At 46.1% G+C, this 24512-nt stretch overlaps 1 protein-coding gene across 4 annotated transcripts in view; it reads right to left on the bottom strand.

Moving 5' to 3' along the window:
• The window catches only part of RUSC2 (RUN and SH3 domain containing 2), a 51478-nt gene that overhangs the window by 736 nt on the left and 26230 nt on the right, over positions 1 to 24512 (bottom strand). The window contains exons 1-11 of one of the 4 annotated variants that reach the window (XM_010995609.3): positions 19813 to 20480; positions 10022 to 12115; positions 4778 to 5407; positions 4385 to 4570; positions 4082 to 4222; positions 2872 to 2948; positions 2482 to 2656; positions 2284 to 2389; positions 1534 to 1580; positions 295 to 1102; positions 51 to 188 (exon numbers count right to left, since the gene is read on the bottom strand). In XM_010995609.3, the coding sequence (XP_010993911.2) occupies positions 51 to 188; positions 295 to 1102; positions 1534 to 1580; positions 2284 to 2389; positions 2482 to 2656; positions 2872 to 2948; positions 4082 to 4222; positions 4385 to 4570; positions 4778 to 5407; positions 10022 to 12047 (4334 nt within the window). In that variant the 5' untranslated portion in view covers positions 12048 to 12115; positions 19813 to 20480. Of the gene's footprint in view, positions 1 to 50; positions 189 to 294; positions 1103 to 1533; positions 1581 to 2283; positions 2390 to 2481; positions 2657 to 2871; positions 2949 to 4081; positions 4223 to 4384; positions 4571 to 4777; positions 5408 to 10021; positions 12116 to 18074; positions 18304 to 19812; positions 20481 to 24512 lie in introns of those variants that run through there. The other 3 variants (XM_064490305.1, XM_010995608.3, XM_031449973.2) reach the window with 3 other exon arrangements.

Here is a 24512-nt window from a genome sequence, read left to right as displayed (position 1 = left end):
CACCCAAAGCCAAACCCAGCCCCCAAGTCCTTTTGTGTCCCAGGGCTCACCAAGGAGGCTTAGAAGGCAGGGTTGGAGAGAGTGGCTCCTGTAGGTTCTCCTTGGACTCTGGCTCCCGGCGGGCACCCACTGTTTGTGCCACTAATTGGAGCACGGACTTGTCCAGGCTCAGCCAGTCCGAGGGTAGCCTAGAGGACAGCAGCAGGGGCTCTGGCTCTGTCTGTGCCTTGACTTAGATCAGGTTCCCCCAACCCGCTCCCCACCGCCTCGTCCACACCATGGGTTGTCTCTCACCTGTTTGTAGGCCGGGCCTCCCGCTGAGCCTTTCGGGACCCAAAGAGGTATCCCCACTTGATGCCCCCAGGTGAAGGCTCTGAGGCTCCTTCCTCACCTTCTGCTGGGGGAGCAGTGGAGCCCTCCCTCTCCCGACTGCGCCTCAGCTCAGCCAGTACGGAATCAGGGGGGCTCCCCATCCAGAAGGGCCAGCCCTTGTCCCGGCCAAGGGTCTCCTCAGGGGCAGGGCAGGCCTCAGCTCCCTCCACGACTCCCTCTCGGGGGGGTGGCCCCCCACCTCCTGCTTTCTTTTTCTCACTGCTGCTGCCATTGCTGTTACTGCTGCCCCCACGGGGGAACCTAGAACCCTCAGTGGAGCCATCAATGTAGACCTGGGAGCTCTGCATGAGCTGGTACCACCAGCCAGCCTGCCCGCTGCGGGACCACCTGCCACGCCCTAAGCTCCCAGATGCCTCTGTCTCCTCCTCTTCCTCCTCATCTTCTCCACCTTCTGGGGCACCCACACCCTTCACCCGCTCCCCATGGGCTGCCCTGTCCATGTCTCCAGGGCCCTCCTGGCCCCGGGACCGGGCCAGCTGCAGTGTTGAGTGGGCGGACAGCAGCAGGTCCTGGGACACCCGCAGCAGTTCCTTGTGCTGCCGCTGCTGCTGCCCACTTTGCAGCAGCCGGTGCTGGAACAGCAGGTCCAGGCTGAAGGGCAGGAGGGCCAGGGGCTGTAGCAGCAGCAGCAGCTCCTCAAACAGGCCAGGGCACACCGTATGCGCTGCATTCAAGAAACCCCAGGGCTGATAGTGGGTCTGGATGATATCTAGGGGAGAAAGAGAGAGGGACTGAGCCACACAGAGAAGCAGAGGCTGGCACAGGTCGGGGAGAGGGGACTGAAAGGCAACCTGGGCAGAGCCACTGCATACTGCTGCAAAGGCTGTGCCCTGTGACACTCAGATGTAAACAGTGCACGAACTCCACAACCTCAAGTGGCAGCCTCAAATTCAGAGGTGTTGAGGTTCCTGGCCGCTCTGACTTCCAGACTGCTTGAGTATCCAGCTGGCTCTAAGGCTCTAACACAAGCAGAAGCTGGGAATGGACTTGGGTAAGAAGCCCAAGCTTTGAAGATGAAAGCTTGTGTGGTTCTCCTCCCCCCATTTAGCATCTGAAAAGACAGCTGTGCCTCCCTCTTTTGATCCTCTGAGGTCTGGCCTATATTCAGTTTGCAAGACAGAGCAGGGTTCTAAGCATTACCTTCGTGGTTATAGAGGTGATTAAACCAGAACTCCAAGGACCGGATGCTGTAGGGAGATAGGTGAAGAGACTTTAGTCTTGTGCAGATATAGCCAGATGATAAGGTACAAAGGAGACAGACACGGGGGTCAGACATTGGGCAGGGGTATAGGAGAACATCTCCCTTCTACGGCAGGGATGCTAGCCAGTTAATTTCACGTAATACAGTTATGAAAAGTCAGTGGGGATAGAGGGAAGTGGTGAACATGTGATTCACAAGCCAGTCACTTCCTCTTAGAATAGAATTGGCTTCACATGACCCAAGAAGTCAGGGTAGCTACTGAGTGAGAATACAGGGTTAGCTCAGGACCCAAGTGGGATGACCTCCGCCTACACTTGAGAAAGAAGAATACTATGACGTGGGTCCTATAGTGGACTGGGTCAAGCAAGATTTGGAAGCAGTGCTGGAACTGAGAGGATCAGGGTTACAATATCCATAGAAACTGAGAACCAGATTAATTTCCAAATAAGCCAGATTATGACTTTGTAAAAGCAGAAGACCATGTTGGTGATCAGTGCTAGAGGGTCATGGGTCTGGTGGGAAACCAGTGACCTACTGAGAGAGGCTGGAGTGAGTGGGGAGACAGTGAGCCTGGGCCCTGGCCACAGATCCTGCAGATCTACCCTTTCTGACTCAGTCTAGGGAGTCGGTTCTTCAGAGGCGGCAGAGCCAGGGGAGAGGGCTGCTGGTTTGCAGATTTCCACACTCACTTGAGCAGGCCGAGGATGAAGGCGTTGAAGCGCATGGTATGACTGGTGAGCTCTGGGAACTGGCTGACTTTATTGTACAGGCCATGCAAGACCTTGGTGGATGGGCCTGGGAGGAAGCCAGAGTTGGAGGTCACAAGCCCAATCTCTGGAACCTTAAAAATTCAGCCTGGGGTACCCATTTTGCCACCCAGCACTTACCTAGCTGTGTGGAAGCCTCAACCACACTCCACGGCATGTTCTTACGTTGTCCGATGATGACGTCTAGCACAAAGGCCTTGAGACCGTCCTCCAGCACCGCCCGGACCGCAGGACACAAGTACTTCAGAACCAGGTGGCCAACGTTGGGGCTCACAGAACTATTCCCCAGCTTTGCCTATGGATGTGGTAGGGAAGTACAGGGAATCATCTGGAGCCTGACCTTGGTCCTCTCTGACCCTCTTGGTCAGTCTTCATGGTGCTTCTCTTATGATCCCCATCCCTAAGTACCCAACTCTGAGTTCTAGATGAAGGGGGGCAAGGGAAGGTGGTAGCACAGAATAGGCAAGGGTCAGCAGGGTAGAGCTCAGCTTGCCACAGTTTCTTGCTTACCTTCACCCCAGGATCCCGGCTTGTGCCAAAATGGGCCACAATGAGGTCCACAGCAGTGTTAACGGCTTTCACCAGCCCTGCAAGAATTTGATGTGGCAGTTCTTAACCAAGCCCCTGGGCAGCTCAGCTGGGACTGGGCCCTCAGTGGGGAGAGGGAAGGGCCTCCACATGCTCTTTCTCTCTCTCTGTCCCTGCACAGGCACCAGGCCTGGCCTCTTCCTGTTTCTTCCCAGTTCTCAAGCCCCTCCTGTTGTCACCTGCCTGCCTGGACCCACCTTAATGATTCCATCGTCATGACACTCAATGTCCTCACTTCCTTGCCCTCCTACCCCAAACCTGAATTAGTCTATCTGTCCTCTCCACTCTGAGAAACCAGGCTATTTGTGGCTGCTGCAGAAAGTCCAGAGCCACTCACACCAGTGCTGGGCAAGGGTACTTCTCTGCTGGGTGCCTTGCAGCACCCTCTGCTATGCTCTCAGGTTGCCAGGCCAGCCCTTCATTCCTCTTCTCAAGCCCTTCACACAGAGAACAGAGGCCACTGGTCATGAATTCAACCTCCTTCTCCATCCAAAAGACAGAATAATATTACATCACTCCTCCATCCCATCTTCCCTCTCTCACTCCCTTTCCATCTGGGAGGAAGGTGGGTATTTCCCTTCTTGCCCAACGTTCTTCCCTCTCCCTAAGCTCTGAGTCTCCCACTCTGCCTCCACAAGGGGCTTTAGCTTCATCTTTCTCCCTTTCACAGGCTCCTTCTCTTTGGCCCACAGTTATGCTCAATCTTTCTCCACCATCTCACTGAAACAGCTCCGCTAAGTAGACTGGTTCCTTGTCAGTCCTTAACTTGCTAGATGTTACCATCACGCTTACCCAAGCTGTTGGGCCCTGCAGTACCTGAGCTCCCCCAGTATAGCACATGAGCATTTATTTATGCCACGGCAGTCCCCCTCACTACACTGAGCTCCCTGACAGAAGAGACTGAAGCCTGATTCTTAAGCATCTGATAAATGACCCATGCTCACTGGCACATACTCACGATCCACAGCACACAGACTCTTGCTTCTTGCCCAAGTGCCTGTGCTCTTTACTTCCTTCCCAGCACTTGGAGTTCTAGGTTCGGAAAATACTCTGAAGGGCTAGATGGTAAGACAACAGGCACAAATAGGTAGTGACAGCAGAATTCCTGGCCTGAGCTAGGGGTAATATTCACCTTTTTTCTGAAGCAGGTCAATGGAAATGGCCTCTGAGTTGCCATCTGGGGACAGACAAAATTCAGCTGGAGGCTTCTCAGTCAAGGAAAAGGGGTCTTGGAAGTCAGGGCAGGTCAGTGGTAACGGCTTCACTATTTGACCTGAAAAGGAGAGAAAAATCAATCCTAAGCAACTAAGATTTGCAGCTTGGTTCTGTGCCTCATACCCTGTGAGACATGTTCTTTTGGGATTGACCCCTTCTCTAGCTCTTCCCGGCTGTGGCAGAGCCTGCCCTGGGTTTACTGGGGACCTGGCCCACACACCATTCAGCCGACAGTTCAGATGGCCAGCAGCACTGAGGGAGCCAGGGAACTCAAAGATGGGGTTCCTTCGGGCCAGCCGAGCTTCCTGTGGCCTTCGGTCTAGGCTCCCTGACAAACCAGGTGGCCCTAGAGGGTTCTTCCTTCTGTATTCCCGCCACTTGAGTGCTTGAGGAGATAGATGATTGGCTGAAAGCAGAACAGATTAGCAGAAGAGACAAGAAATAGTCAGCAGGAGACAGCATTTCATACCCGCCCTGTGGGCCCATATAAAACATAAGAGTTGGGATGTTATCCACAGCTGCAAACATTTAACCTCTGACCCCAAGCTGGAGTATAAGAAACCATTCTAACGTGCTTGGGATGGGGCTGGGGGGCAGGCAGTGAACCTCGTACCATTACTGGGCCTGGAAGCCATGCTGCCCTCACCACCTCCCCGGGCCAGGCTCTCTGCTCGGCTGAGGCTAGATCTCCAGGAGCCCAGAGGAGGCAAACTTCCTGTTCCATGGAGTCGATACTCAGCCAAGGTCAGTATCTTCTGATCCTCCTTCTGTGGCTGCTGGGAGGTGGCAGGCCGGACAGCAGAAGGACAGGAGTGGCTCCATGGAGGTGGGCTTTCTGTGGCTGTGGCCTGCTCTGGGGGAGGGGAGCACGAAGTGGAGGCAGAAGAGTCGGTGCTGGGCCCAAAGGGGCCAGCACTCCGGATGGGGGAGTAGCTGCCCAGGGGTGATGGCCGTGAGGTTTCTGGCTCAGGCCCAGCTTTCTTGGCACCTCTGTTGGCGGGTGCCTGTGACTCCCCTGAAAGTACTGGGGCTGGGACTTGAGCAGTGGAGGCAGCCAGGGGAGCAGGCTGCTGTGCGCGGTTGCAGCCTGAGAGGCTGTAGAGCTGGGAAAGGCCGTGGAGAGCCCGGGCCTTGGCCAACTGTTTGGGGAAGTGATGCTGGAACACGAAGGGCTGGATGGGCAGCGTGGTTGGCCTCTGCTCCTTGCTGTAGCGAAGGACTGGTCGGTTCTCAGCACCACCTCCTGCGGCAACAGGGATGGAGAAGGAATCAGACAAACACTGAAACCAGCATGAGAGGAAGCAAAGAAGCAGACAGGAGATGATGCTTACTGGGGAAAGGGGAAGACATGGGCAGGACCTGGGTGACAGGAATTGAATGGGATGGGGTAATCCAAGTTTGTGGAATTGACACTGTCCCTCCTGTCTTTTGTAAAACTTTCCCCAGTGTTTTTATGATACTCAACTGTCTAGTATTTCTTGGCTGTTCAGCCCTTCTTCATTTTCCTGACTTAAAAGATGGGTGTATACTATGGCTCAATTCTTATGTTTAACTTTACACCTCCTTCCCTGCACTGGTCACGTTCAGACAGTCACACACAGATGACTCTTGAATCCACGGCTTTAGCCCCAACTTTCCTCTTGATCTCTGGATTATTTTGCTTTGGGTTCTGCTTTCATTTAAAATTTGCCATTTAAAAACACCTTATTCATTCTCCTGATGACTTCCATCTCTGTGAATGGCAGAATTACCATCTGCTTTATTTCTAAGGTTTAAAGACTTGGAGTCAGAGTCACATATTTTCAGGGTCAAGATGTTGATTTACCGATTTACTTCAAACTTTCGCCCATCGTTCCGTCTCCCCTCGAGCTGACACACTGCATTCTTACCAAATCTAACCATAATAAAATTATTTCTTTACTTGCAGCCAGAATCAGCCTCCCTATCCACCCAACTCCCACTCTTTCATGACCCTGGTGTTGGAGCCCCAGAGTCCACATCTTCTCCCTCTACAAGAGGTGTGTTCCCCGAGACTGGTCCTCCCCTGTTCTTTCACCCAATCTTCTGGTCAGTGTTCCTCAAAACATGGGTCTCAGCACTAAACACAAAACTCTGCAACACTGCACAGAGGACGACTTTGTGTATGGGTGGTGCTTCCAAATCAAACACTGCACACAGTGAACATCTGGATGAACACAAGGTGGCGCTATAAGCATCTATACCACCTAAAACCCTGGGTGTGGCTCACAGGCACCTAGGGCTCATACAGGTCTGAGGCAGGAAGTAGTATCCTGACTTGAAAGACTTGGGTATTGGAAATTTAGAAATTAAGTCATTTGTCCAAGGTCACACAATTAGGAAGCAGCCGAGCTAGAATTCTGCCTAAGCCAGAGTCTGACTTTGGGGCTAATGTTCTCTTTACCACACTGCACTACACATGAAATGGTACCAGGCTGGATTTTCCTATTGCTCGTCTTTCCCCATTTATTTACTTCAGTGAGTCTTAAGGGGATGGTGACCACAACCCCACGAGGGAGGTGTTTCAGAACCACTCTCAGGGGACATTTCCACACTATACCCTCCTGTCATTCCCAGTCAGTGCTTAGAGAACAACCTGTGTCATTCTCCCTTGCTCACTATGCTCCAGCCATACTTTCTTCTGTCCTTAAACATGACAAGTTCATTGACATCTAGGGGCCTTTTGCACCCGCCTGTCCTTCTGCCTGAAATCGACTCATCATTCAGGCATTAGTTCAAGCATCACCTCCTCATCAAGACCTTCTCTGACAATCTCAACCCTCTGGCAAGTCCTACTCTCATTACCCAGTTTTATTTCTTTTAGCCACTTTTCACTATCAGAAATTATCTTATTTATCATCCATTACTCCCCAAAAGTGCCCCAGAAAAGCAGAGATTTTTAAACTGTTCACTGCTGTATCCCCAGTGCCTAGAACAGACTCTGGAGCATGGTAGGTACTGAATAAAGATGTGTTAAATGAATGAATCTTCACTGTTACCCTTGGTTCAGTATAGTCTCACTGCATCCAAATCTTCTTACATATACCAGCTTACTTTCCTTAAATACCAATTTTTAAACACTTTATTTTCTGTGGCTCTATGGCCCATAAAATATAAAGTCTAGTACTCTCAGGCAGGTAGGTGTCAACATCTGCCACAAATTAGCTGCTTTCCCCTCAAACGTCCACATTTGTCATCGTATTGACACCACTCTTTCCGCCCCATTCCTGACTTTAAGCACACGGGAACGTCTTTAATTTCTCCACTTACTTAAATATCAAATTTCAAGACTGAGTTGATGCTGGCTCTCAGAATAGGCCCTCCCAACCCCAGCTTTATTATTACCCCTATATATTATGTTTGAATTAGACTATTTATTCCTACTCCTTAAAAAATCCTCCCTGTTAAGTATTCTCAGGATAGGTGTGAGGCAGAGGAGCAAAACTGGGGGTTGGGAGGGCTATTAGGGAGTGGGTCTCAGTCCTACCCTCAGGGAATACCGAGAATAAGTTTTTTCATTTACTATGTGACAGCCCTTCAGAAAAATTGGAGATAGAGACCATATTCACCCAAGTCTGTTCTTCTGTAGGTGACACAGCCTCAGTCCCTCAGTTTCTTAAGATGGAGTGCCCACGACTTCCAGGTGAGCACTAAGTGGATCAGAGGAATGAGGGGACTATCAACAACTCTCTTCTGAGTCCATAAATGAATCCAGTCATTTTAACTTTTTGGAAGTCCGAACTGCTGACTCATTCTGAGTTTGCAATCAACTAAGTATGCCAAATCAACTCAAGTACAGCTTACATATCAAAGTTCACATTGGTCCCTGAAAGAACAAAACGTTCTTTCCAGATTTGGTAAAATCCTTTTGAATCTTGATTCTGCTGCTAAGGATCTCAAAGAGACATCAGCTTCTTTTCTCATTAATGAATTCATTAAATTGTCACTCATTTTTTGATTTAAAAAACAGTCATACAGAATCAAGGGAAGAGCCCTGTGGTAGGTCACTGGAGACTTATGGAACAGAACACCATCTCGATGTGAAAAGTTTTATCTGATAGCAAAAGCACTTTGGCTTCTCCTCCTATCTCTGCCAGGATTGTCCTTGCCGTGAGTGCCAGCCATAGCATCCCCTGTTCCCACCAGACACTGCAGTCTCAGAAGACAGTGGGTTCCAAAGGACTCTGGCCAATCCCTGCTGTTTCTGATCCCCTTCTTTCCTAAAGACACTCTTTGCATCCCTGCCCCAAGGGCCGCTCCTCTGTGTATGTTTAGGAGTATGAAGTCTTCTGTGGACTGTGATCTCCCTAACAGCAGAGATAATAATACCATTTATGGTTTTTTAACCCCCTTCCTTTGATAAGCCAAGAGACCCAACCTCAGGCTACAGCACAGCAAATTCCCCCTTACCTCCCTCTCCCCTGCTATATCTCCTCTTTCTTTCCAAACCCCCTGAGATCTGGCTTCTGCCTTTGCCACTTCCAAATGCTGCTTTGGGGATTTTCAGCCTTAATTCTAGTGAATTCTGTTCAGAACTCATTTACTGAAACTCTTTTGGAAACTCTCCTCCTTTGGTTCCTGTGACTTCATTCTCTCCTGGTTTTTCTTAACCCTCTATTTTCCTGGCTAATTCTTCTCAGTCTCCTTTGAGTGTTGCTCTGCTCACCCTTAAATCACTGTCTCCCCAGGACTCTGCCCTTGCTCCCTTTATAACTCTACACATTCTCCCTGGATGCTCTCATCTACTCACAGCTTCAGCCATCACTTTTATTCCAAAGACTCTCTGATCATGGTGGTCTCCTGACCTCCAGAGAGACATCCTTTCTAATCCCACCTTCCACCCAAACAACCAGTGATCTAAAATGCAAATCAAAACATGCCACTAAGCTGTTAAAAATTAAAAAATGCCACTTCACTGATTAGAATTCTTCAGTGCTTCCATCCACATCCCACTATGGGTATACTAAATTATTTGCAGTTTTGGGAAAGCATCAAGATATTCTGTGCCTTTGTATAGAGTATTGTATGAGCCTAGAATGTTCTTACAATAAGTCTCCACAAAACTTACTCCTAATCATTTTTCTAGACTGTGCTTAAATGTAAACTGTGTTAGCACCCTTTCTCTGACATTCTGGTCTGTTGAGATATCCCTCTCATAGACCAGTACACTATACACTGCCATCTCTGCATTTTAACTATGTTTCCTTTCTGGTTTCCAACCTTAGTTGGAATTCCTTGAGGGCAGAGAGTGTCCCTCTCATCTATCACCAGCACCCACTTAACACAGACAGAGCCTTTATAAAATAATTACTTAAGCATAGTAAACTAATAGGGAAAGAGCTGGTCTAGAAGGCTAAAAGGTCAAGTGTCAGGTCTCAGGTTCTTTGAAGAGTGACTACAATCACTGATCAAAGAATGAACTCACTGACACTCAGTGTGGTTTGCTTGTTGAATAATGTCCCTGAAACATCACAAATTCCTAAATGTACAAAACTGAACTCACATCTTATTCCTTTTTCAGTAAATCTATTTCTGTGTCTGCAGTCCCTACCCAGGTATCATCATCTTTCCAGTCATCCAGGTTTAGAATCACAATTTTCTGAGTACTTACTTTTCCAATACATCAGTCTCTAAGTCGTGTTGATTTTACCTCCTCAGTGTATTTTTTATTCTCTATCCTCCTTCCCCCTATTACAACTGCAGGACGTGCTCTGCACTGGAAAGATGACTGACCTAGGCTGAGGAACCGCTAGCGGTATGGGTGGGGTAGCTGGCAAGGCCCTGTCACTGAGGAGGCCACACATACATCCTGGTATTCTCCAGCCTCTAGGTTCCTTACCGTCAGCTCTAGCTCTTGCATCCCTCTGGGTATGGCTGTTGGCTGGGCTCCCTGGGATAGCAGGCCCTGGATCCATCAGCGAGGCCGCGGGGCCCTGCCCAGCAGCTCTGAGGCCAGCAGGTGGCACCTCACTGGACTGGGGGCCCTGACAGACCTGGGTGGACCACGGCTCTGGGCCAACCTGGTCCATGCCTGGCCCCAAGGGCATGGGTGGTAGGCTATGGCTACAGCGAGTGCCCTCATCCAGTGGGCCCACCCTATCTTGCTGGGCTTCTTGGATGGGTGTGAACTCCTGGGAGGAGTCCCCAACGCTCACTCGAAGTGGGGGGGAGCCAGAGCCTGCAGCTTTCTTCCGGCCCTTGGCGAGTTCAGCAAAGGAGGTGACCCGCCTAGGTGGGGAGCTAGGCCCAGTCAGGGCCGCAGGGCCCTCACTCAGGCGCACCGGGCAACTCAACATGCGTTCCAGTGAGCCTAGGCGGACAGCAGGGCTGCGCTCCAGGCTGCGGTCATAGCTTCGAGAGCGCTGACGTCCAGTGCTAAGGTTGGGAGGTGAAGTGTTAGTGTACACTTGCCCCTCGATCACAGTGGGGCCCACGGGAGCTGCTGCTTCCATGGCAGAACCCACTTCTTGTTCCTCTGGCTGGACTTCTGGCTTCTGGAATAGGTAATACTCAGAGGGCTGGCTAGGACCCGGGTCTGGGCCAGGGCCTGGCGCAGGACTTATTTTGGTGTGTTCCTCAGAGCAGCTTGTGATAGAAGAGCCAGCTGGGCTTGGGGATGATTGGGAGGACAGATCACAGGTGACAAGTTTATAGTAATTCTGTGTGGCCACAACCAGACGGGCCTGGCTCTGGAAGCAGGCTGTGAGGTCAGCCACAGCTGGGCAGGGCTCACAGTGTGGGCGGTAGGAGTTGCAGTTGGCATCAAGCTCAGGAGATGAGGCATGAGGACAACCACAGCCACCTTCCCTTCCTCCACTGTCACGGTGGTGGGACTCATAAGACATCTTAGACTCAGCTGGGGAGGGTTGCAGGTCCAGGTAGAAGGCGCCAGGGTCTGAGTGGCTGCAGAAGGAAGAGTCACTGCAAGATTGTGGGGCAGAGTTGAGATTGACACGGGAGTTGCCACGCATCTTGTTGTAGAGGGTGCTGAAGGTGACCAGCACACCATCTGAGCTGTTGCAGGAGGAGTCACTCACATAGCCCATGGACTGGTCAGCTGCCTCGGATTGACTGGATGTGCTACTGCAGCGGCAGTGCTTGGGTCCTGAGCCTGAGCACCTGGGGTTCCTTGGGGATTCATCTGAACTGAGCTTCCATTCCTGGTCAAAGGAAAAGCCAGAGGTATCACTGGCTCCACCCCCACTGCCACTGCCACCAGGTCCCCCACACTCATCCAACTCCATGGTCTCTGCTTCCAGCTCTAGCCGGCAGCAGTGGCTTGTGCTGCATGGCTGGGTATCCAAGGTGGTCACAGGCTCCTGTTCCTGCCCCTCCACCACTCCGGCCCGACTACGTGTTGCCCCCCATGGCCTGCCCACTCTGGGGCCAGGTGGTGGCAGCTGAAAAGAGGATAGATGGAAGGGGGGTTGGCCCGCCCCATGCAGGTGGAAGGACTGCTGGGTGGCACTATAACCAATGCTGTCATCATATGGGTCACCAAGTCCTGGCTCAGCCACATCCTCCGGCAGCAAGAAGGGGTTGTGTCGTTTAGGGGCCCCGGGGCCTCTTCCATCCCGACCCCTACTCTTGGTGCTTCCTGCAGGTCGCGCAGATCCCCCTGGAGCAGAGTGCAGACTGTTGTACAGCAGGGAGTCAGCTTGTCCTAGGTCTTGATCAGGCTGGGTGATGCCCAGCTCGGATGGGCAGAAGGGGTTGGGTCTCGTGCTCCCACCACCTCCACTTGCCCCTCCACAGCACTGCCTGTCTGGGACTTGACAGTGCACCAGGGGGATGTGGTGGACGATGAGGGTCTCTCCAGTCAGCTTTGGGGGACTATCCATTCTGGAAAGTTCGAACAAGGGCATCAACAGCACCAGACACTGCCCCCGGAGCCCAGAGGGGCAGAACACATTTCATCAGGAGAGCTTGGCACCTGGAAAGAGAGGGAAAGAAAGGGAACCTAATGTCACCTCCCTGAAGCCAGGGACATGCCCTTCCCCATATCATTTTCAGATGGAGAAAAGCTCAAGAGGAGAAAAGACTCAAAGTCAAGATGGAGCTGGGTAACACAGCCTGACAGAGCACTGTCTGCATTGCACAGGTCTAGGTCTGGCTTTGAGTTCCCCCTTCATTTTAAGTTCGCCATGCATTCACTTGCAACAAAAGGCCAGGCCCCTTTTAATGCCACATCTGAAGGTCTGGGGATCTCAGGGACAGTACTTTCTCCTTCTCTTTCTTAGTAGTAAACAATGACTAGTCCTGAGTATAAAAAAGTACGAATAATGACATAACTAAAAAAAAAATATCTAGGATATTTGAAAGGATGCTAGGCACTGAGGGGATACAGAGATGCCTTAGACACAGCTACAGCACGCAAGTTTACAGATGAGGGGGAAAATCACAAATAAGATATCATGTATGCATAGCAATAAGCTATAATTTTGAAAGAAAAGTAATTTTTAATGTACTATATCATTTGATGCCTATGTCATCTTGGACCCCTCTTCTCCTCCTCTGAGCTCCAAAATACCTATCCCTCTCTGATGGCTGTGGGCTAAGGATCCTCATTCTCCCTACCACTGTATAGGAGGTTCTTGAATGGAGAGACTGAGTTAGGCATCAGACTGCAAGCATGGCTGATGCCAGCTTATTCCTTCTCAATGGGGTAGGGGTCTGGTTTTTTTTCTGGGGGTGGGGGCATTTGGTTTATTTATTTATTTTAATGTTTTTTTTTTAATGGAGGTGCTGGGGAATGAACCTAGGACCCTGTGCATGCTAAGCTCACACTCTACCACTGAGCTATACCCTCCCCCAGGTAGAGGTCTGTTTTTATCTTTTTTGCATCACTCTGGCACAACATCAGATAAGGTTTGGCAAACATAAGGCATAATACATTCTTAATATTTATCTAGCTCAGGGTATAGATCTTCTGAAGTGACCCAATTCTGCCCAGTTTTAGCCAGAACCTTCACTACAGGGGTCCTCTAAAAAGCCCTCTCTTCCCAGTCTTACCTGTGATGGATTAAGGTCAAGCTCTCTACACAGAGCCCATTCTGAGTGTCTCTGGTCCATTGGCTGGACTGCGGCCGAATGGCCACCTCAACTTCTAGTCTCCTGTGCTACCGAGTTCAGGTCCCAAAAATCTTCATTTGCTCAGACTTCTCATATTTTCTCCCAATTCATTCATTTCTTCTTTCCCTCTTCATTCCTGTCATTCTCCTTCTACCTACCATGACTATAAACCCCCATTGCTTAAGTTCTCCATCATTTAGTTGAACCCTTATACCACCAATTTTTAAAAGTTTAACTCATTTAGATCACAGGACCATAGCTCTTCACGTGGAGTACAGTAAAGAGCTGGACAAGCACACATGCTCAAAGACACGAACAGGCAATACAGAAAAGAAAAAATTCAAATGGCTAATAAGTACATGTGCAAGGGACACAGTATTAAAATATAATTATTTGTGTTAAGTTAAATTACATTAAAATTTAAAAAGCAAGTATTTACCATCTTTCTTCCTCCTTTCCTTTCAGAGAGGACTTTGTTGGATTTCTAAGCCTTTGTATGTTGACTGGGATAATAAGTAGATAATGCAGAAAGGCAAAACTACAGAGGCTAAACTGAGCTACAAGGTTAAAAGTTACAGAAGAAAACATGGGAGTAAATTTGTTACCTTGGATTAAGATTAAGATTGCCTAGTTTATTAGATAAGATACCAAAAGCACAAGTGATAAAAAGAGAAAACAGATAAGGTGGATTTCCTAAAAAAACCAAAACCTTTGTGCCTCAAGAGAGACCATCAAGAAAGGGAAGACAACCCACAGAATGAGAGAAAAGATTTGCAAACGGTGTGTCTGATAAGAGACTCCTGATCAGAATATACAAAGAACTCTAACATCTCAACAATAAAAAGTATATAACCCAATTGAAAACGAGGCATAGAACTTGAATACACATTTCTCTCAAGAAGACATACAAATGATCACTCATGAAAAGATACTCAACATCATTAGTCATTAGAGAAATAAAGACCACAATGAGTTATCACTTTACTCCCACTAAGATAAAAGACAATAACAAATGTTGGTGAGGATGGAGAAACTGCAACCCTCAAGCATTGCTGGACGCACTGTACAATGGTGCAAACACTTGGAAAAACAATCTGGCAGTTCCTCAAAATGTTAAACATACAGTTACCACAGGACCCAGAAACTCTAGTCCTAGGTATATACCCAAGAGAAATGAAAACATATATTCACACAAAAGCCTGTATAGGAATGTACATAGCAGCATTATTGACAGTAGTGAAAAGGTGGGAACAATCAGAATGTCCATCAACTGAGAAATAGATATACATAATACAGTATACATAATGGAATATTATTTAGCAATTAAAGAAATGAAGTACTGATGCATGCTATAGCATGACTGAACCTCAAAAAGGCAAGTGAAAGAAGCCAGTCATAACAGGCTTCTTTGTATGTTGTTGTATGATTCCGTTTTCATGAAATGTCCAGAATAGGCAAATGATAGAAACAGCAATTAGATAGTGGTTGCCAGGGATTGAGGGTCTGGAAAATGGGGAGTGACAGCTAATGGGTGTGGAGGTTCTTTCTGGGTTGATGAGAATGTTCTGAAATCAGGCAGTGGTGATGATTACACAAGTCTGTGAATAAAATAAAAACTCCACAATTTTATGGTATATGAATTATATCTCAATTTTATATGGGTGGATTTTATGGTATATGAATTATATCTTAACAAAGCTGTTATTTAAATTTTTTTAATAGAAAAAAAGATTAAGGTTTATGGGAAGAGAGAAGGAGAGTAAAGGAAGGAAACTAGTGTCTAGCAGTGGAGAGGAATGGGTATTTGCAGAGACAAGATGAGAACAAGAAAAGAGAGGAACAGCTCCCTTAAAGTATGCAACTCTACAAAAGAAGAGGGATAAAGAGGATTTTTAGGAAGTTTTGCTATGAGGTACATGAGATAATTTCCCCTTCACTTCTCCCCATCTCTTCTCTTACTTTGCCAAGAAAACTTTGGGTTCAGGTATATACACCACAAGGATAACAAAGTTGGGAACACCCTAAAATTCCAATAATAATTAATTTAAAAAGTACAGAAAAGGGGGGAGGGTATAGCTCAAGCAGTAGAGCGCTTGCTTAGCATGCACGAGGTCCTGGGATCAATCCCCAGTACCTTCTCCAAATATAAATAAATAAATTTTAAATAAATAAATAAACCCAATTAATTCCCCCTCAAGAAAAAAAAAGTACAGGACAGAGTATCATTAAAACAATGTGTTAATTTAATTATTGACGTGAGAAAATGTTCACAAAATATTAAGTGAAAATAGCAGATCACAAACAGCCTGTATAGTAGGACTCCATTTTTGTAAATAACTACATCTTTTTTATCTGTCTTAGTTCATTCAGGTTGCTATAACAAAATTCTGCAGACTGGGTGGCTTATAAACAGCAGAAATGTATTTCTCCCAGTTCTGGAGGCTGGAAAGTCCAAGAGTAGGATCAAGGCGCCAGCATGGTTGTGTTCTGCTGAAAGCCCTCTTCCTGGTTCATATCTGGCACCCTCTACCTGTGTCCTCACATGGTGGAAGTAAGGGACGAGGGCTCTTTCTGGAGCCTCTTGTATGGAAGCACCATTCAGGAGGGCTCTGCTCTCATGACCTAATCACCTCCCAAAGGCCCTATCTCTTACTACCATTATCTTTGGGAGTTAGAATTCAACCTATTAACTTGGGGGGGGACACAAACATTCAAACCATAGCAATCTGCATGGAAGAAAACTTGAAAGCATATACAGTACCAAAATCCAAGGATGCTCAGGTGCCTTATATAAAATAGTGTATTTGCATATAACTTACACACATCCTCCCATTTACTTTAAATCAACTTCAGATTACTTATAATACCTAACACAATGTAAACACTACATAAATAGTTGTAAATACTATGTAAACGGTATGCAAATAGTTGCCAGATCATGCAAATTCAAGTGTTGTTTTTTTGGAACATTCTGGAATTTTTTTCCTGAATATTTTTGATCCCCAGTTGGTTGAATCTATCCATGCACAACTGGAAGACATGGAGAGCTGACTGTAGGGCAAAATGTTAATAGTGCTTATCTCTGTTGAGTGATTTTGGATTACTTTTAATTTTATTTTTTTTGTTTCATCCATATTTTCTAATAAATACCTGTTATGTATATAATTTAAACAATTTTTTTCTTTAAGGGCTACAGATACTATGGGTTTGGGATCTGGGAAGGGGGCTTGAAACCTTATGTATAGTACTAGGTTTCCCCAGAGTCCTGGCCATAATCTGAAGCCTGGACCAAATGGAGCATACAGAACCTTCTTGCACACACAGCAGTAATTTTAGGAGTACCTGTGGGCTATGGCCATTACTTAATCTTCAGTGAATACTCCCCCTATCCCCTTCTTAAAGCACCATTTCCAAGAGGCATTCACAACTATACACACATAAGAATTTATGATTCTGACCCACAAAACCAATGACTAGGTCATACACATATTTAAATGGAAAACACAGTGACACATAGCATCTGGAAAGCTTATCCTCAAAACCAGGTATAAAGCACAAATGGATATGGAGGGTGATGAAGAATCTTTGCCTGGAGGGCGCTGACAGTTTACTATGTTATGTTTACACATCTGTTCCCAGACTAGAGTGCAATTTCTTGGGGTCAGAAACTGATACAGTCAACCCCCATCCCTAGAACCCATGAATAGTGCTTAGAACACGGTAGATGCTCAGTTATTTATTGATTCCTGTTGTACCCAGTTAAAAAATTGACTTGTTTGTCTTTTTATTGTTGAGTGGTAAGAGTCTTTTTTATTTATTCTGGATACAAGTTCTTTATCAGATATGTCTTGAGAATATTTTCTCAAGTGGCTTTTTCTCAAATGTAGCTTGCCCATTTATTTTCTTAACGGTGTTTTTTTAATTCGCAGAAGTTTTTAATTTTATGAAGTCCCATTTATCTGTTTTTTTCTTTTATGGTTAAATCTTTCTGTGTCCTGTTTAAGAAATCTTTGTCTATCCTAGGATCATAAAGAAATTTTCCTGTTTTTTCCTAAATGCTGCATAGTTTTAGCTTTTCTATTTAGGTTGTGTTGAATCCTATTTTAAGTGTAAAGCTCTTTCACTGGTTGACTTCATTTTATTTTATATTTTTGCATCTCAGAGAAGGTCTTACTCCTTCCTGATCTCCACATGACCAAGGGAAATCCTGTCAGTAGTTTCTCCATAGACAACTCCAGTTCAGCCCTCCAAGGTGAAGTTCTGGAGGCATCTTGTGAGTCTCTGTACTCTGTCTTGCCCATGCTTTCACATTTTTTTATACAGCATTTTTTTTATGTATGTCATCTTACTGATCTTCACAACAATGCAACAGAGTACACAGAGCCGCCTTCATTTAAAAAAACAAGAAAATCCAACACCCAGAAAAAAGAAATGACTTGCCCAAGATCTGTCAGTGGATAAACGACAAAATTAAGTCGGGACTCAGGAATCCTAACTTTTGTCCTTTTTTCTTATCAGTTAGGAATGTAATGAGAGTATATTGTACACATAACTTGATTTCAAATACCACAGAACACATTTACTGACAGCATGTCTCTCAGACTTCTCTCCCAGGAATGACATGTTCTGTAACAAGACAAGTTTAATATTGTGGCCCATGAACTCTAATAAAGATAAAGAGAAAACAGTGAGGTGGAAGAGCTCATTCCAGACTCTTCTTCTACCCTGGTTAAATAGAGAGACATAGGAGATGAAGAAGGGGAAAGAATAGAGAACCCAGAATAGAAAGAAAGTAGAAGAAAGCTCTCAGCACTGCCTACCAGGTAGCCAGAGTAGTGGTGGTCTCAGCCAGCATGAAGTTATGAAGTCTAGCTCTCTAGAATCAGGGAAAGCTTTCCATGAGAGCCCTCTTCCTGGCCCTCATCACAAATGGGTATCTCTTGGCCTATTATAATAATGATATTTGTTAGTGATCATTGACTGAGCACTTACATGAAAGGTGACTTAAATATATTATCTCTAATTCCACTGTAATCCTTTAAAGCAGGCACAATCATTCCCATTTTAGAGATGAGAAAACTGAAGCTTAGCAAGTTAAAGTAGTCCACCCATAATTATACAGCTGAGATGGACACAAACCCAGGTCTGCCCAATTCTTAATTCTTTCCACTACAACTCCTCCCAAAGAAAATGATCAGGGCCACACCCTCTTCCTAAAGTCCCTGCATTTTCCCTGCTACCAAAGCAGATGCTTCCTATCTTTCCTGGATAGGCCCACCCTCTAGTTTTCATGTACAGAGTTTGTTTTACCCACTTGGCTATTCTCTGAACCTACAGTCCCTTTCCTCCAGTAACACTCTTCAATCCCACCTCCTGCTCCAGTTCCCAGCCCTCATCTCCCTGCCCCATTCGCAGTCCTCAACGCCCTCTTTCCCCTGCTCTGTAGTTCACATTCCTAGATGCTTCCTGGGAACTAACACCCTCCCACAACTTCCCAGTGTATTCCCCAGCCATGTTTTGCACAAGGAACTACTGACTCCTATTAGTATATGTTTTTGAATCCTCCACCAAGGTGATCAATGGAAATGGGAATTTAAAGAACTCTATCTGCTTAGCAATAGAGTAACTCTGGGCAGGAAGATGCTCTAAACTCCAGAAGAAAGTCTTTGGTCATCAGTATCTTTCTGCCAATTATAGAATCCCTTCCCCCTCTTTTTTGGCCTCCTGAAGGAGGTTGGGGAAGACAGTGTACTCAGCTGCTATTCTCCAGCAATCTGACCTTGATCTGAGGTCTGATGGGGAGCCTCAGTAGGACTGGTAACTCTATTCCTGTCTAGCTCCTCTTCTGGACAGGACTGAAGGTGAGAGAGCAGGAAGGTGGATTCAGGAGTATCAGCTTATGCTTAGGTCTCTTCCTGTTAGGAATCTAAGTCTGTATAAGAAGACTGATTATAACAGGTCAGGTGCCCTAGGCATTATAGTGACTGCTCCTCCAACCACTCTCCCCCAAAATGTGGAGCCTTTTGGTCAGCAATCTTTCTTACTCCATCCTTATCTGTAGCCTGGTGGCTTCCATAGCACCAGAAGATACGGTACGTGCGTCTATGTGCATGTACATATGTGTATGGAGGGAAAGGATGGGCTTGATGCTTCCCAGTCCCTCCTCTGGAAAGCTGTGCAGATCCCTGCATGTCTCCATCATAAACTTACAGTAGCTGTAGGGGTGTCTCCTCCCATTAAGCCATTGTTTCTAGATCTGACCCCCTCCACCCTGACGGACACCACTGCAGCTTCATTAGAAATGCTCAGAAAGGAAGAAGTGGATCTTCTGCTTCTTGACAAAATAGCATTAGCCCAAGCCTCTGGTTTTCCCCATCTCTGCACCACAGCCCAAATGTATGCACAGATGAGCCCGTCTAATGTTCACTCTCATGCTAGCTCTCATACTCTCTCTTTCAGAAAGACAAAGCCAACCCTCAGAAGCCAGGGCCCAAATGTGCTGATCGGTTATCCTAGCGGCTCTGCCCTGCCCCTCCCCCCAGCCCCGCGGAGCCATACCTCTGGAAGGAGCCTTGAGCTGTATCCGGAGGCTTCTGCTCCTTTTGCACTCCGACCAAGCTCTACCTTGACAGTTGAGCTGAGGCACTGTTCCACAGGACCACACGGGGGGAACTCGGCTGATTTCCTAAGATCTGATTTCTGCTAATACAATGGCATCGTTGCTAATGCAGGGAGGCTGCGCAATCCCAGCCCCAGTATCCTTGCTGCTGCTGCTGGTACTGCGGTGACGTTGCTGCTAAGGGAAGGGGGAAGGGAAAGGAGCAGGCATGCCCACAGTACAGCCGCTCAGCCTCCCTCCCTGTCAGTCCCTGTGGGCCCTTTAGCCTGGGGAAGGGGGAGGGTAGAGAAAGGAGGCGGCCACAGAGGGCAGTCAGTGCTAGAAGGCGACAACTCTCAAAGCAGCAGAGAAGAATACGGAGAGAGCTGGGCCTAGCTCCTCTCTGTCCTTAGGAGTCTCCGGGAAAAAGTCTGGGCAGAGGCTTAGAGCTTCCTTCCTTCCCTCCTTAGGCCCCTCCTTTCAGATCCCAGCCAGAAACCTCTCCCTCCTCTTTTCACCCAATCTGAATGACTCCTTGTTTTTCAGCTTTTTCCTTTCACTAGGATTCCAGGCTAGCCCAGGGTGGAGCAGCCAGCCTGGGAGGGGGTTCCTGAAGCCCTGAAGGGAGGCTGCAGGGACCAGTTATCATTCTACCAGCTGTAACACCAAGTCCCTAGATTTGGCACTAGGCTTTCTAGGGTGCACCTCTTCAAAGAAATGGGGTCTGTCTCAGAAAAAAAAGAGAGACTGGGCCATAAGCAGGCTTCTATACACAGGGTGGCAGTGAGCCTTAGAACCAAGGTAGCTGCAGGCCCCCTTTCTACCACAGGGTCCAATTCAGTTCCCTGGATCTTAAGAAGGTCTATTAGTGTGGCTGGAGCAGAACCTTTTCCTCTCACCTACATCAGTTTTTGGTCAGTGCTAAGTGGGGTCCAGGTGGGCCTGTGGGGAGGCAGAGTCCATCTAGCCAGGCCAAGGGACAGGAAGCCTATTTTCCTAGGGAAAGGAAGGCTAAGGAAAAGGAGTGGTCTTCCCTAGGCTGGAGAAAAATCTCAGTTCTGTCTGTGGACCTACAGAGCCTCCACACCTTCTCCGCTCCACCTTCCTCAGGTTCCAGGCAAGTTCTGCGGGCATCAGTTAATGTTGGCGAACCACAGCCAGACCAGTTATACAATAAATAGTAGCACCATCTCTGTCCAGTTCATGACACTGCCGCCTGCTGCCACCCTTGAATCCAGAGATGGTTTCAAGCTGGGCTTGGCCCCCAAGCACTAGCCCTGTATAGGGCAGGGCTCCTTCCAGTGTTGACTACTATCTGGACTCCACAGCCAAGCCCTTGGATTTCAGGTCCCTAAAAAGAAGCCTTAGGTCTACAGGCCAGGACCACATCAGCCAGCACTCAGGATCCAGAAGAGAGGTGTTTTCTTTCCCCTTATTGTTGTTTCTATTCCCTATGAGACTCAAGTGCCCACTAACAATATTCTAAGAGGAGCTGAGTTGCAGAGGGAACAGAAGTGGCTAAAGACCCAAAAGCCTATCTCCAACCTTGTTTTGTTTGAGGGGCCATGGCTCTTTGATCCTACAAAATGGGAAACAATGAGAAAGGCTGCTGTTCATAAAACTAACCATTAGTGATCCTCACAGGGACACTGAAAGGTGTCACCATACTTCCCTCTCCTCTAGCTGAAAATGACCTCAAAGGGGGTTGGACAAGCAGCTGTAGCTTAGGGCAAAGTCAATCTCCGTGACCAGTGCTTGGAGTTTTGGCTTCTTATTATAAGAGCTCTGGAGCTAGGGTCTTTGTCCCTGAAATTTCTGTAAGGCCAAGCCATGAACTGCACTGGAGGGCCACTACTTAGGAAATGTTTCAAGATAAAATTATTTTCTGGCTAGAAACAAAAATATAAATACTATCACATTATAAACCACAACTGCCTCCTAACTAGTCTTCTCACCAGCAATTTACCTTTCAGTACCGCCAGATTCATCTCCCTCAAGCCCCATCTTTATTCAACATGTCACTCCTCCTGCCCCTTTTAATGGTTTCCCATTACTCAGAGAATCAAGTTCAAACTCCTCATTTTGGCTTTCAAGATCCTCCATCTTGGCTGTCTACTCCTCTCTACCTAACCTTACTTCTCAATCCCATCCTGTAGTCCTTCAAACCTGTTTCATAAGTTCATTTCCATTCTGCTGCCTTTGTTCAGATATTCCTGCTTGTTACACTTGGCTAAACTCGGAATTATCCAAAATCTACAAGGCCCAGATCAACTTCTCCATCAAGTCTTCACTGATTACCCTAGAGCCAGAAATTATCTTTGTCTTCTGAACTATGGCTGCAAGTTGTTGATTTTACAGACAAGGAAAAAAATCCACAGAAACCAGGGAATCAATATGGGATTGCCAGTTCCTTATATTGCCAAGTAACATCATTAAAACAAAACAAAACAAAACCTTACATCAACTATCACCATCATTTCATTAAAAAGTATACTGTCATTATTTTTCTCATTTCACTGTATAATGATGCAAACTTCATCAATAACAAACAACAGTTCATGAGAGATTTTAAGTAAATATTTGTCACTTGACATAGTTATGGTTTTCGTTTTGTTTTGTTTGCATACCTACCTTAATGGCTCTTCTAGATGGCAAAGTCCATGTTATATTCATCTTTGTATCCCCAATACCCAGAGCTTAAGACAGCATTATTTTTATTTTGTGTTTCTATAATACCTAGCACAGTACTTGGCTTATAGATGGTGGTTAGTCAGTCTTGTTGAGTAAGAGTAATCTAAAAAGAGTGGAAGTGTAAATGAGAGTAAGTTGTGGGCGGATCTGACTCAAAGCTGACAGAGAAGACCCCTGCTGTTCATGTGAGGGGAAAAAAAGATCTATTAAAACAAAACTTAGGAAATTAGGAATAACTCTTCATGACCTCGAATTATGCAATGCATTCTTAGACATGATACCACAAGTACAAGTGACAAAAATAAAAAGTAAAAAAAAGGTAAGCTGGACTTCATAAAAATTTAAAACTTTTGTGCTTCAAGACACAATCAAGATAGTGAAAAGACAATCCACAGAATGGGAGAAAATATTTGTAAATCATATAAGGAACTTCTATCCAGAACATATTAAGGACTTTTACAACTCAACAATAAAATGGTATACAACGCAATTTTAAAAATGGGCAAAGTATTTGAATAGATGTTTTTCTAAAGGAAACATGCAAAAGGTCAATAAGCACATGAAAGGATGCTCAACATCATTAGATATTAGGAAAGTGCAAATCAAAACTAAAATGAGATACCATTTCACCTTTCCAGAATGGCTAAACAAAAAAGACAGTAACAAGTTTTGATGAGGGAAATTAGAACCCTTATACATTGCTGGGAGGATTATACAATGGTTCAATCACTGTGGAAAATAGTCTGGCAGTTCCTCAAATGTTAAACATAGAGTTACCATCTGACCCAGAAATTCTACTCTTAGATACACACCCAAGAGAAATGAAAACATGTTCACACAAAAGCCTGTATATGAATGTTCACAGCAGCATTATTTATAACAGCCAAAAGTGGGAACAACCCAATGTCCATTAATAGACCAATGGATTAATAAAATGTGGTATATTCATAAAATGGAATATTATTCAGCAATAAAAAGGAAAGATGCAGTAAAACATGCCACAACATGGATGAACCTTGAAGACATTATGCTAAGTGAAAGAAAACAAAAGATCACATAGTGTTTGACTGCATTTATATGAAATGCCCAAACTAGGTACATCTATGGAGACAAAAAGTAGATGAGTAGCTGTCAGGGATGTGGGGAAAGGGAAAATGGGGAGTGATTGTTAGTGGGTATAGGATTTCTTTTGCAGATGCTGCAAATGTTCTAAAATTAGATTATGGTGATGGTTACACAACTCTGTGAATATATTAATAACAACTGAATAATATACTTTAAATAGTGAAACACATGTCAATTAGCTCCACAGAGGCAGAAGTGTTTCAAAGCTCTCTTACTGGGTGGGGGTGGGGGTGGGGGTGGGGGTAGGGGTAGGGGTGGGGGAGGTGGAAACTCAAGTGTACTAGAAAGCAGAGGGTATCACTGGCATGTCAACCCAAAAACTTCAGACAATTCACCTTTCTTTCTGTTTTTTTTTTTTTTCAATACCAAAATTTTTGAAAGAATGAACTATGTTAACTTTACTTTCTCCTTAACCCTTTCCTAAACACCAGAAGATTGGCTTGTTCTAATGAATACTTGAACTGTTTGAAGCAGTTCTAATCTTTAAACTCATAAACATGGAAGCAACCTAAATGTCCATCGACAGATGACGGATAAAGAAGTTGTGGTATATTTACACAATGGAATACTACTCAGCCACAAAAAATAAAATAATGCCATTTGCAGCAACACGGATGGACCTGGAGACTGTCACTCTAAGTAAGCCAGAAAGAGAAAGAAAAATACCATATGATATCACTTCTACGTGGAATCTCAAAAAAAGGGACAAACTTAACTTAACAAAACAGAAACAGACTTATAGACATAGAAAACAAACTTATGGTTACCAGAGGAGGAAGGATGTGGGAAGGGATAAATTGGGAATTTGAGATTTGCAGATACTAAGTAATATATATAAAATAGA

This window comes from Camelus dromedarius, chromosome 10 (assembly GCF_036321535.1).
Source record: "Camelus dromedarius isolate mCamDro1 chromosome 10, mCamDro1.pat, whole genome shotgun sequence".
Classification (NCBI taxonomy): domain Eukaryota; kingdom Metazoa; phylum Chordata; class Mammalia; order Artiodactyla; family Camelidae; genus Camelus; species Camelus dromedarius.
The sequence above is the reverse complement of the archived record's forward strand: the minus strand, read 5'-3'. Positions and strand labels throughout refer to the sequence as shown.